The sequence below is a fragment of the Apium graveolens genome, chromosome 2 (assembly GCF_009905375.1).
Source record: "Apium graveolens cultivar Ventura chromosome 2, ASM990537v1, whole genome shotgun sequence".
In the NCBI taxonomy this organism is placed as follows: Eukaryota; Viridiplantae; Streptophyta; class Magnoliopsida; order Apiales; family Apiaceae; genus Apium; species Apium graveolens.
The window spans coordinates 92099063-92110675 of NC_133648.1; the positions used below are offsets into that span (position 1 = coordinate 92099063).

An 11613-nucleotide genomic window follows, 5' to 3' on the forward strand; every position below is an offset into this window, starting at 1 on the left:
CCAAGAGCCTGTGTCCGGGTCGGATTCCTTACAATTAACCCCGCTGGGTGGAGGTGGTTGTGGCTCGGAGAAGGTGCATTCCATAACAAATTCTGCTAGGGCCTGGGCCTTTATCACCGTTCGTGGCACAAACTTGATGTTGAACTGGATTAACTCAATGGCCCAGTTGACCAGCCTCCCGAATGCGTCTGGCTTGTGGATGATTTTCCTAAGCTGCTGATCTGTGACCACCCTAATTTCTCGGCCCTGGAAGTATTGCCTTAGCTTTCTGTTGGAGTGTACGAGAGCCAAGGTGAATTTTTCCAAGTTTGGATACCGAGTCTCAGCATCCCTAAGGACTTGGCTGACATAGTAGATAGGACTCTGGATTCCTCATTCCTCTCGGATTAGGGCAGAAGAGACAGCCTTTGGGCCAGCGGCGATGTAGAGGGATAAAGACTCACCAGGCTTGGCTTTTGATAGCACCGGGGGGGGGGGGTTCATCAGGTGTCGCTTGACTTCTTCAAAAGCTGCGTGGTATTCTGGGGTCCAATCTACCAAGTTCCTGTTTCGGGCGCCTTTCAGTAACTCGAAGAATGGGAGACATCTTTCCGCCAGCTTCGGGATGAACCTGCGTAGGGCCGCCAGGCATCCTGCCAACTTTTGGATGTCCTTCTGAGTGCGGGGTATCTGTATTTCCATCATGGCGTTGATTTTCTCCGGGTTTGCTTCGATTCCTCTTTCGCTGACCAGGAAGCCCAGGAATTTTCCTGAAGGTACCCCGAACGCGCATTTCTCCGGGTTCAACTTCATGGTGTACCTTCTCAAATTGTCAAAACACTCCTTGAGGTCCTTGATGTGATTCGGGATCGTGAGTGACTTGGAGATCATGTCGTCTACGTAGGACTCCATATTCCTCCCCAGTTGGCTTTTTTGTGTTCATCATTTTCTGGTAGGTGGCCCCTGCATTAATAAGCCCGAAGGACATCATGATGAAGGTGTAGACTGCCCGATGAGTGATGAAAGATGTTTTGGCGATGTTTTTGGGATTCATCCGGACTTGGTTATAGCCTGAGAAAGCGTCCATAAACCTGAGCATGGTGTGACCCGAAGTCGCGTCAATTAGCCGATCAATCTTGGGGAGGAGATAGGAATCTTTTGGGCATGCAGCGTTGAGGCTCATGTAATCGATACACGTTCTCCACCTTCCATTCGGTTTCTTGACTAGCACTACATTAGCGAGCCAGTAGGGGTACTTGATTTCACAGATGATGTCGGCCTTGAGCAACTTCTCTACCTCTTCGTCTATAGTCAGTTGTTGCTCCGAGGTGAAGTTTCTCCTCTTCTGTTTGATTGGTCTCTTCCGCGGGTCCACATCCAGACTGTGCATCGCCACAGATTGGTCTACCCTGGGCATATCCTCCGGTGTACATGCGAATACATCCGCATATTCTTTTAACAGCAGGATGAGTTCTTCCTAGAAGGATGCCTCTAAGCCTTTTCCAATTTTCAACTTCTGGGTGGGGTTCCCGGGCTCCAATTCTATCTCGATGGTTTGCGCAACAAGTTCTACCTTGGTCTTTTCCTTTACTTCCACAAATTTCTGTATCCGGGCATCGGAGTTGGTTACATCATAGCCCGAGTCCTCTATCACGTTGATATCCAACCTTGGTTTTTTGCTGAGATGTTCACGGTGCTTCTTCCGGCTTTGGCCTTTGGATAAGGTCATTGCCTTCTTCCTGTTTTCGGGATCGGTTTCTGCCATCACCAAGGCCTGTCCATAGCATTTCTCGGATATGCCCCGATCTCCTCTAAGTTCTCCGATGCCTCCCGGGGTGGGAAACTTTAGCTTTAAGTGAATTGTTGAAGGGATAGCCTGGAGTTTGGTGATTGTGGGCCTCCTCAAAATCATGTTATAAGAGGACGTAACACTTATCACGTAGAATTTCATGATATGAGAGACTTGCCGGGGTGCGGTCCCGAAGACCATGGGGAGGTATATTACCCCGCGGATCGGGATCATATTATTCTCAAATCCATAGAGGGGGTCTTCGAAGCATGGGTCCATGAGGAGGTGTCCCAAATTCATCCTGTTAAGTGTGTGCTCAAAGACAATGTTAGCCGAGGAACCGTTATCAACCAAAATTCTTTGTACCTCATTATCGGCAATGTCGAGAGTCACAACCAGGGCTTGGTTATGTTCGGGATCCAGGCCTTCATAATCGGCATTAGAGAAATATATGGGTTCATCTTCAGCAGGCTGGATCATCATGACATCACTGTCCATATCTGGGCTCCGGGGAGGGGAGGAGGTTCCTCTGAAGATCAGGTTGACCACGTGCTTGCCGCCGATGGAGGGCTTATCTTTGTCATTGAGTCTCCTTTGCAGGTACTGGTTCACTTTGCCCTTCTTGATCCGGTCTTCAACAAATATTTTGAAAGAAAAACAGTTTTCCGTGGTATGAACGTGATCCTCGTGATATCCGCAATGTTTATCTCACGCCCTATTCTCGGGAGGTGCTAGTAGTGGCTTTGGAGGGTAATAGAAGGGATTTCCTCTGACCTCTCTCAAGATGTCAGCTCGGGGCCTGTTGAGTGGCGTCCATTCGGGCTCCGGTTTGGGCTCCCGCTTAGGCTTGGACTTCCCTTCAGTCCTCTGGGATCTGGAGTAGTTATCCCAGGGTGGGGTTCCCCGAGATTGCTGTACATAATTGGTCTGCCTGTCTGGCTTGTACCTCTTTTCCTTTCTATACGAGGAGCGACGTTCTGGGGACTCATCATCATCCCAGATTCGCCTGTTCATCTTCATGGAGGTGAGGAAATCGTTTTCCTTGATGAACTTTGAAGCCATCGCATAGGCAGAAGCAAGGCTTTGGGGCTCTCTATGGATCAGGTCTTTTACGTAACCTTCGTATGAGACCGGGTGGAGGTTTTGTCGGAAAATATTTAAGGCCTCCTTCTCCTCAAGGTTGGAGAGTTGATTGACCGCCTCTTGAAATCTTTTGATGAACTCGGGTAGTGTTTCTCTGCTTTTCTGTTGGATGGTTTCCAAATGGCACATCTGGAGTCCGTTCATGCGGTTCGCCTTAAACCTCTTTAAAAATATTTCCCGGAAGTCTTTCCAAGAGTCGATGCTCCGGGAGGAGATTCTGCCGAACCATTTTTGTGCTCCTCCCTTTAGTGTTGAAGCAAATAAGCGACACTTGGTAAGGTCATTGTAATCATATATGTTTGAGATCTGTTTGAAGTAGTTCAGATGTTCTTCAGGGTCGGCAAGCCCGTCAAAAGAATCGAAGTTGAAGTGTTTGAGTGTGGGTTCCTTGGGGGTGGATTCCAGTTTTCTGGTGAAAGGTGTGGCCGCCGCTCCGACCTTCACGTCCTCCTCAACTTTTCTTTTAAGATCTCGGAGAACCCGGGCCATCTGCTCCTGTTTAGATTCCTTCTCCTACTCGGAATCTGAGGAGACATGAATCCTGTGTGTCCTCTTCTTTTGTTTCACCTCCTCCTCTTGGATCCTCTTTTCAATATTGGCCTTGGCCTCTTCTTCCTTTCGGATGTGGTCCCGGATTTAGCCCTCTTGATCTCGTCCCGGGCGTCTTCTAATGGCTTCTTAGCTCTGCCAATCCTGTCCAAGACTGAGCCCCGAGATTCTTCAGGGTGTTCTTCCTGGTCCCCGAGACGGGTTTTAGGAGTCTTGTTCTTTTCCTTCCATAGATCCATAGCCGCTTGAATCTGCTCCGGAGTCATGTTCCCCCAATGGTTTGTAGAGGTTTCTGCATACTTGTGGGCTGCTTTTTCTATAGTTACTCTCTGGTCTCCGGGCTGGAGCTGAGATGAAGCACGAGTTATGGGGGACTCCTCTTCTATCTCCTCCATCTCGCCATCCCTGGGTGGAACAACGGTGGGTTGAATAGTTCCCGAGACCGAAGTTTTGCTTTTTCTTGTGGCCATTTTTTCAGAACAGAGTATGGGAAACGGTAGCAGAAGTGAAACAGGGTGTGTGACTGTTTTGGAAGGAAAGATAAGAAAAATGAGTCGTGAGGAGAGTGAGGGTCTAGTTCTTACCTGGAAGGGGGTTTCCTTGGTTCTGGGAGCTGTGCAATGTAACTGGAGATGGCACCACACCACCGGAGGTTCAACCCCTCCTTATAGCGCCAATGATAACTCTGTTTCTTCCCGGGTCTTCTCCTCTCTCACGTAAGCTAGAGCCCTGTCCACGTGGAAACTGGTGTGTGGTTGACCTGCTAGGTAGGGGACTCTGCAAAACAGAACCGGAGGGGGAGCTGCTCCCCGCGGCAACTCCGGTGTGAGAATAAGAATGGGGTTTTTTTTGAAGAAGAAGAAGAATAGGGAAGAAGGAGCTATCCAAAATATGTATAGTGGTGTGTGTATAGGTGTGTAGCAGTCAAATATTTCTCAACCCCTAAAACCCTCTTTTTGGGACCTTTTATAGGTCCCAAGATTTAGGGTTTTTGGGGTTTGTACCTCTTCATCCTAGCCTTTGATCATTCTTATTGGTGAGTGATTGGACGGCTTGGATCGACTGTGGGGTCGGGTGTCCTTCTTCCACCAGTGCTATCTTGGGATCTTTACATATGGACGGCTGGGATGCAATTGTTCCATTTTGGGTAACATGAGACAGTTGACATTTGTGTCCAATGCCACGTGGCCCGGGGGACCATCCCAATTTGGGCCTGAGGTAATCTTTATCTGGGCTTTTGCTCCTTTATGTGGGCTTGATTATTTATGGCCTATTATCTATACTCATCTTTCCCTAGGGATACAATTCAGGAATTGAGTGCCTCTTATTATTCGGAGGTAATGAACTTTACTCCTTTTAACTATTTTACCTCATGGCATGGTCAAAATGTTGCAGAATGTGAAGCGGAATGAGCAAAAGGACATCTGTTTCCCATGATAAATTGTTTCTGCATGCTTCCTTTGAAGCTGTGAAGGCTTTGTAGGAGCCAGTAGCCCACTATGAAGAGTAAAATGCACTTTCAAGATACACTTTAGCATCAACTCTCTACTACACTATGACTATGAGCCTTTCACATTATTATCATCATCCTTTGTTGTGTGTCCTAAGTAGTAAGGACTTATTACCATCACCTAATGAATATTGAGCAACTACCATCTGCAAAATATATAAACTTCACTGACCATTGGTGTGTTCCTAGAGGACCATTGTGCGTAAAGACAATTAATCATATTTATTCAATATTCACAGTAATAATAGGAAATCATAACATGTTTTTTCCCTTGCCAAGTCACATTGTAGGAAAAGTGAAGGAGAACGTGGTGTCTTTTCAATTCCTCACAATTTCAGGAGACTAAGAAGGATTTTAATTTTTGCCATTAACCGGAAATGCATCATGTGTAAAAGATTTACACCTAAGCTGCAGGTTGTTCATGTTCCCCAGACAGTTATTCTTGTCTGCAACACACAAAGCAGCTTTGATTCGTGGACTTGGAGTAATCTATGTTTTTCAGTATCGATATATAATCAGCGACTTAGAAATCTTTCTTGAAGCTTTGGAAGGGAAATCAAGTGCATTTTGCTGATGGGAAATATAAAATCTGGAAATGAGTATTGATTCTAATGTTCAGATGGACAAGAAGCATCAGTTCTTGCCAAACTACTCAGTCCTGCAGACAAATTTAAGAAGGCAAAGCATAGAGACTCTTAAATCCATGATGCATCAGCAACCTCTAAAAAACCACAACCAGCTAACTGTAAGAGCGGGGTATAAGAGGTGCAACTAATTAAATGAAAAGAGCATCGGATCCTCAAATTTTTTTTTTAAGATATACCAATAAAGGAGCAACATTCTATAAGCATCGCTCAAATATTCCCAAGGAGCAAACTTCAAGCAGGAATCCTAAAATTAGTTTGGCATAAACTTCCTTGAGCAATATATTCTGGAGCAAACAGGTAGCAGAAAAAACTTCTCCCCATCCAACATATAATCGTTCTCGGTGATGATGATAAAGAGTAGATGATCAGACACAAATAATTTGATATATTGTTTTCTACTAAATAAATTAAGAAAGGAAGTTGCAGAAAGAGCCAGTGATGTGGTAAATGGGTAAAGAAACCAAAAGTGGAAGATGTGAAGCCAGAAACAATTAATAATGTTGCAGGCTGCAGCTCATCGTGCAAGTGCTGGTTGTAATAGAGAGGGAAATGCTAGTAGTGTTAAAAATAGATGCAGTTGAAGGGAAGGTGCCTTGCCATCAAGGTTGTTGCATGAATTAAAAACAAAATGATATACCTTACATCACATATTTATATATCCCCATGTTGGGGGAATGAGAATATTCATTTTTAAATGTTTATATATATGGTTTGTCAGTGTGATTGTCCTGGTAAACTGAAGTTTTAATGTATTGGAACACTAGTTTACAAATTACAAGCATTAATTTATCATACAAGACATTTATCATCATCTGTAATGAGGAAAAAGTTTAATCCAGATTTACAAGTTTGTGTAGAATCAAACAAAGAAAATCTGTCCACCCCTGAAGACACAAGTAGAAAACTAATAATTAAAGCCTGCTAGTAGCAATCTCTGGTATAATTCTTCCAGCAGGTTAGGATATAATTTCCTTAGCTTGTAGTCCAGATAGCTTTCCTTTTTGTATGGACTCGATGCTGACACTTTATCTGGACAATGTTCTACTAGGTTGCGAAAAAACCTGATCAACCCAAAGACTTTACGTTGTCTAGAACGTGTCATCTTGCCTGTGAACTTCAGTAAATGGCTGTCTCTCTTAATTTTCTTCACCCAGTTGGTCTGGAATATCCGCATAGAACTCAGACTGTCATCTACTAAATCCCTAACCCATTTATCAGATTTGGAAGGATTACGCCACTTATCAAGAGCGAAATAAAACCCTAATCGTTTCGTATGCCCCCAAAGGCATGGATGGGAGGACATCAAGGCATAATCAGGTTTAGTATTTGAAAACAACTTTTTAAAAGATTTCCACTCAGCAGGAAGTAGTGGCTTTTTGTCATGATCCAAAACCAGAATAACCTCAAAAATCAAATACCTTAGCGCTGCAAGGTCATCACTCTTCAGATGCATCCTGTTTTTTTCTAAAGTAACTTTGATGGTGGTAGGCAAGTCCTTTCCAGCATGCTCTAAAATCTTCCTGTTTCTTAAAACATGTCCAGTTGCTAAATCCCGGACATAATTAGAATACGGATGATATTCTTTATTGTCTAATATGAGGTTTTCTGGATTCTTAAGATATTTATGCTTCCTTTTGTCTTTTTTGAGGTTTAGGATAGCTGTAACCAAACCCTGGATTATGCATCTTGCTTCGTCTGTTGGGTACAATTCTGTACTCCCATAAAAACTAACAAGTCTTGGTCCGGACTCAGTAAGATAATCTGCCAAACTTCTTTTCGCAGGAACCTGTGATTTTTATGTAGAGTATTCAAGTTATGATTAGGTAATAATGCGTGTGTTTGTGCAATGTAACAGTGTGCAATGTTAACAGTCTTGTGACTGCTTAAACTTTTAATCATTTATAACATTAGCATGACCACAATAAAGGAACAATTAAAATGCTTGAGAGAAGTTCAGAGAACAGTAAATTACCAGACTCTATAAATTACTATCCCAAATACATTGAGCTCTAAAGCTACTCTAGTTCATAATATACATCAACTACATACCCTTATGCGATTTAAGTACTTCAAGTTTATTTTCAACTGCCAAACTTTCATTCTCACCCATTCGACCAATATCCTCTCAACCCTATCACCAGTGCTCGGGCTCAACTGAATATTTTATGATTTACATTACAACCCTGTCACAGTTCTGGAGAAAATATGGAATATTTACATTTTAGTAGCACTCCAAACTTCATATAGCTTCTATCTTGATTTTTTAACCCTTGTATCTTGATCTACTTCAATGTTCTTAATATTTAATTACATCAGAGTTATCTTATATTTGTGTTAGCCTCTCTGAATTGATATCTTTGTTTAATTTGCTCTCTCAGTCTTTTAAAATCTAATTCACACTGCCTTGCAATTTTGGAACGAACCCAGGCCAGAGGGACTGGTTTCTTTGGGGCACAGTTACCCCTACGTTTGTTGATACATTTGTCAAGGGGTCCAGGATATCTGGTTTGATCACAGGACTGGTGTCAACCAGGATAAAGTGAGTAGAATCTCTTCTATTCTTCCATTCCGAAGCCTAATGCTACTCTTAAAATTGGATAGGATAACTTTGAATTACCGAAAATGTGAAAGCGAAGCGAAGGACAAGAAAAGACTTCTTGTTTCTCTTTGTAAGGATAAAAGGGAGGATGTCAATAGGGATACCAATCTAACTCTGAAGGCAGCATTGGCTTAAAAAAGGTTAAAATCGCAAACTTCTATCCACAGGCTTCTCATAAATACATCAACATGTGCTGTTTGTAGGTGAATTTATAAGAATTCTGTTAGGTGAAGTGCTGTAAACGAGCCTAGCCGAGTCGAACACTGTCAGACTCGACCAAGCCATAAATTTCAAGCTCGAAGTTTGGCTAAATCAAAGTTTGATATATTGAAGTTTGGCTCTAATGCTGCTGCTTGCTTGGGGAGACATCTTCAAACATATTCTGTTGAATGATAGTTTAAAATCTGTAGAAAGAGTAATGCCGGGTATGGACATTATCCCTATATTTCAACTAGCACAATATTTCTGCTGACTACTCAGAGTTTGATGCTCGATTTAAGGTTTTACTAGAATTAGTTGTAAAAGACAACTCAAAGATACATTGTTAGTTATTCCAATGTGCATGCCATCGGAACAAGAAATCATCCCAAGATTGCTTTCGAGGTTGCAGAAGACTTACTACAATTGCACAGGATACTTATAAATACTAAAAAAGGTAATTTCCAGTAACTGAATGTTACTAAAAACATTATCCTGTTTTAATGTAGTACTACTTCCGGCAAAGGAAAGCCTATTCACTTGGTTGAATTCCAAATTAAACCAGTATGCCTTACGACTATAGTGAATAATCACAGTTAATGTCATCACTGATTGCGTACTAGTCTAACACTAAAAAAAGTACTCACTTTTAAGTGATTTCCTTAAGCAACACGAGTAGATTACATATACGACTCAAAATTTTATAGCTGTGCACATTCATTATATATTAATAAGGAGCACATTTTAATTAAACTTTGAAGTATGTACCTCAAGGTAATAGTTGTCAGCACAAAGCGGTGCCGCATGGTAATCCTTGCAAGGTTGTGGAGACAAAGGTTTCTTCAGAACTCCGGACACAATATTTTTCCTGATCAAATCTTTATTGTCGTCCCGAATTACACAGATAGGGGTCAAAGCTTTCTCCAATTCATTACGTTGAGTCTTTGTCTGATACGATGTTGGGGTAGACTCGAAATGAGCCAGAATAGGCTTTGTGGACACAGAAGGAGATTTTGGGATACTTGAGAATGCACTATATGGGGAGAAAGATGATGAACCTAATTCAGGGGATGGCGGAGGTGAAAACAGAAGACATGCAGAGGAACTGGTTGATTTTAGAATGACATTAGTAGGTATAACTGGTGTTTTTTCCGGATCTTTGTTATGGATTCTTGGCAGGGTATGTTTTAGTATGCTATTCGATCTTTGTGAAAAATCGAAACAAGTGGAATAATTTTGAGACTGAGTTCTTGTAGCAGTTTGTGTACTAAGAACTGGATTAGGTGAAATGGTTCTTAAAAATGAATCATAATTACTAGGAATAACATGATAATTATCCGATCTGAATGGACGTCCATCATAGTGAATCTTACAGTCAGACTGTCCAGTGTTCAGTTCATCATCACGACAAAGCACACGGCGCAAAGAGGACAGCATTTTCACAGTTGTGTAACAAAAGTAATCAAGATTTCAGCAACAGATCAGACCGACTGATGAAAACGTACATACAAAAGTATGGCCGAGATTAAATGTATAAATATTCAAAGGGGAGAAATATAGAACAGATCAAAACCGAAAAACTTACAAGTGAAGAGTAGAGATAACTTGTAGCAACTTGGTTTCATAATCATATGAATGTTGTTAATGGATCAGTGATGGCTGGAACAAAAGTAAGAAAGAAGACTTGGAGGAGACCGATGAGTATTTAAATATAGGAATCATTGTCATCGTCGAGTATAAAGGGAGGGAAACAGTATAAAATCAGGGGCCTTCACTAACACAAAAAGTTTTACTCCTGTGTACTAACGGAAAAATTATTTACATGTAGACCATTAATTACTTCGAGATTTCAGTGCATGCACTACACAGGTCCATTAACAAGGGTCCATTATTATTATTGACCTCTCCACCAATATTTTATGCACACTTTATCAAACACTAACTCTTAACATGTGTTCATGGGCATTGGGCACACTCTAGAAAAATCTTAAATAATCCTAAATAATAATCAATTTATTATATCTTATTTTATATATATTAGCTTCCGAACCTAATTAGAGATATGTATAAAAGTATTGATGTTAAAAGAATTCAAACACAAACACATGTCATATGAAAGTCAATTTACCATAGTAACCAACTAATCTACGAGAGCATTTAACCTTAAATTAAAATCTAATTGGTTATGACGGTGAATTGAATTTGAAATGATATGTGTTCGAATAAGATTATTTTGCTAAGAAATTAGCCTTGTAAATTATGTTGGAGTTAAGATTAATTTGCTAAGAAGTTAGTCTTGTACGTTATATTGGAGTTTAATATATATAATGGACGATAAGAGATAAGAGAATTAAAATTTATTAACTAGGTACATAATAAAGAAAATATTTATGTACCTAGCTAATGAATTTCAATGTAAGGTTAACTACTCCCACAACTTAGTTGGTTATGATGGTGAATTGAATTTGAATCCCTTTAACATTAGTATTTTCATACATATATCTAATTAGGTTCGAAAGTTAAAAAATGCTAAGAAGTTAGGCTTCAAAATTAAGTTGGAGTTTAATATATACGCCTATGACCCGTGCGATGCACAAATTACTTTTAACACTTGAATGATTTTTAATAATATATTTTATCTTAAAATTATTTGTATTTTGATATAGATTTTCAATAGTTGAAAAATAAACTGAAGAATAATAAGTTATAATAATAAATATTTTGTGATAATCTGAGACTTGACTGCAAATAAATAATCTAATATAATATGTTGTTAATAGGACTCGAGCCCTGAACCCGTAGAAATTGTTAAAATAAAGAATATAAAAATTTAAATATAATAAGCTATTAAGGGGGTTTGAACTCTGAATCCATGAGAGCAGTTTAAATATTAATATAATATTATTTTATTATTGCATCCAACGGTTCCCCTCTATCTAACTTTGGATATGACGGTTGTAATTTGTCGTACCAAACAATTATACCGAATAACCGACCAACAACTATCAAATAGAGGGTGTTCTACTTATAATAGTATATTATAAATAGATATAAGAGATGACAAATTTACTCACATGTTTATTAAATTTCTTAAAAAAATGTTATTTGTAAAAAATTAACTAGGGTCTAGACATTTACATACACACCTCATTTGAATTAATGCACTTATTATGTGTGCTTTTGTGTCGTGAGCCATTCA

At 40.4% G+C, this 11613-nt stretch overlaps 1 protein-coding gene across 2 annotated transcripts; it reads right to left on the bottom strand.

Moving 5' to 3' along the window:
• Positions 1 to 6267: 6267 nt before the first annotated feature.
• LOC141707653 (uncharacterized) lies at positions 6268 to 10189 on the bottom strand. 2 transcript variants are annotated; one of them, XM_074510950.1, is made up of 3 exons: positions 10000 to 10189; positions 9183 to 9904; positions 6268 to 7403 (listed from the first exon to the last, which is right to left on the bottom strand). In XM_074510950.1, the coding sequence occupies exons 2-3, from the start codon at positions 9849 to 9851 to the stop codon at positions 6522 to 6524; spliced, it is 1551 nt and encodes a 516-aa protein (XP_074367051.1). In that variant the 5' UTR covers positions 9852 to 9904; positions 10000 to 10189; the 3' UTR covers positions 6268 to 6521. The 2 variants fall into 2 exon arrangements, with proteins under 2 accessions (XP_074367051.1, XP_074367049.1); XM_074510948.1 differs by having other exon boundaries at positions 9183 to 10189.
• Between the last annotated feature and the right edge of the window lie 1424 nt (positions 10190 to 11613).

What these genes read in the sequence shown, in the direction of transcription:
- LOC141707653 (XM_074510950.1), bottom strand. Translation starts at nt 9,851, where the DNA reads ATGCTGTCCTCTTTGCGCCGTGTGCTTTGTCGTGATGATGAACTGAAC. An exon ending in CTGACAACTATTACCTTGAG is followed by an intron (nt 7,404 to 9,182) that starts GTACATACTTCA and finishes TAAAAATCACAG; the next exon opens with GTTCCTGCGAAAAGAAGTTT.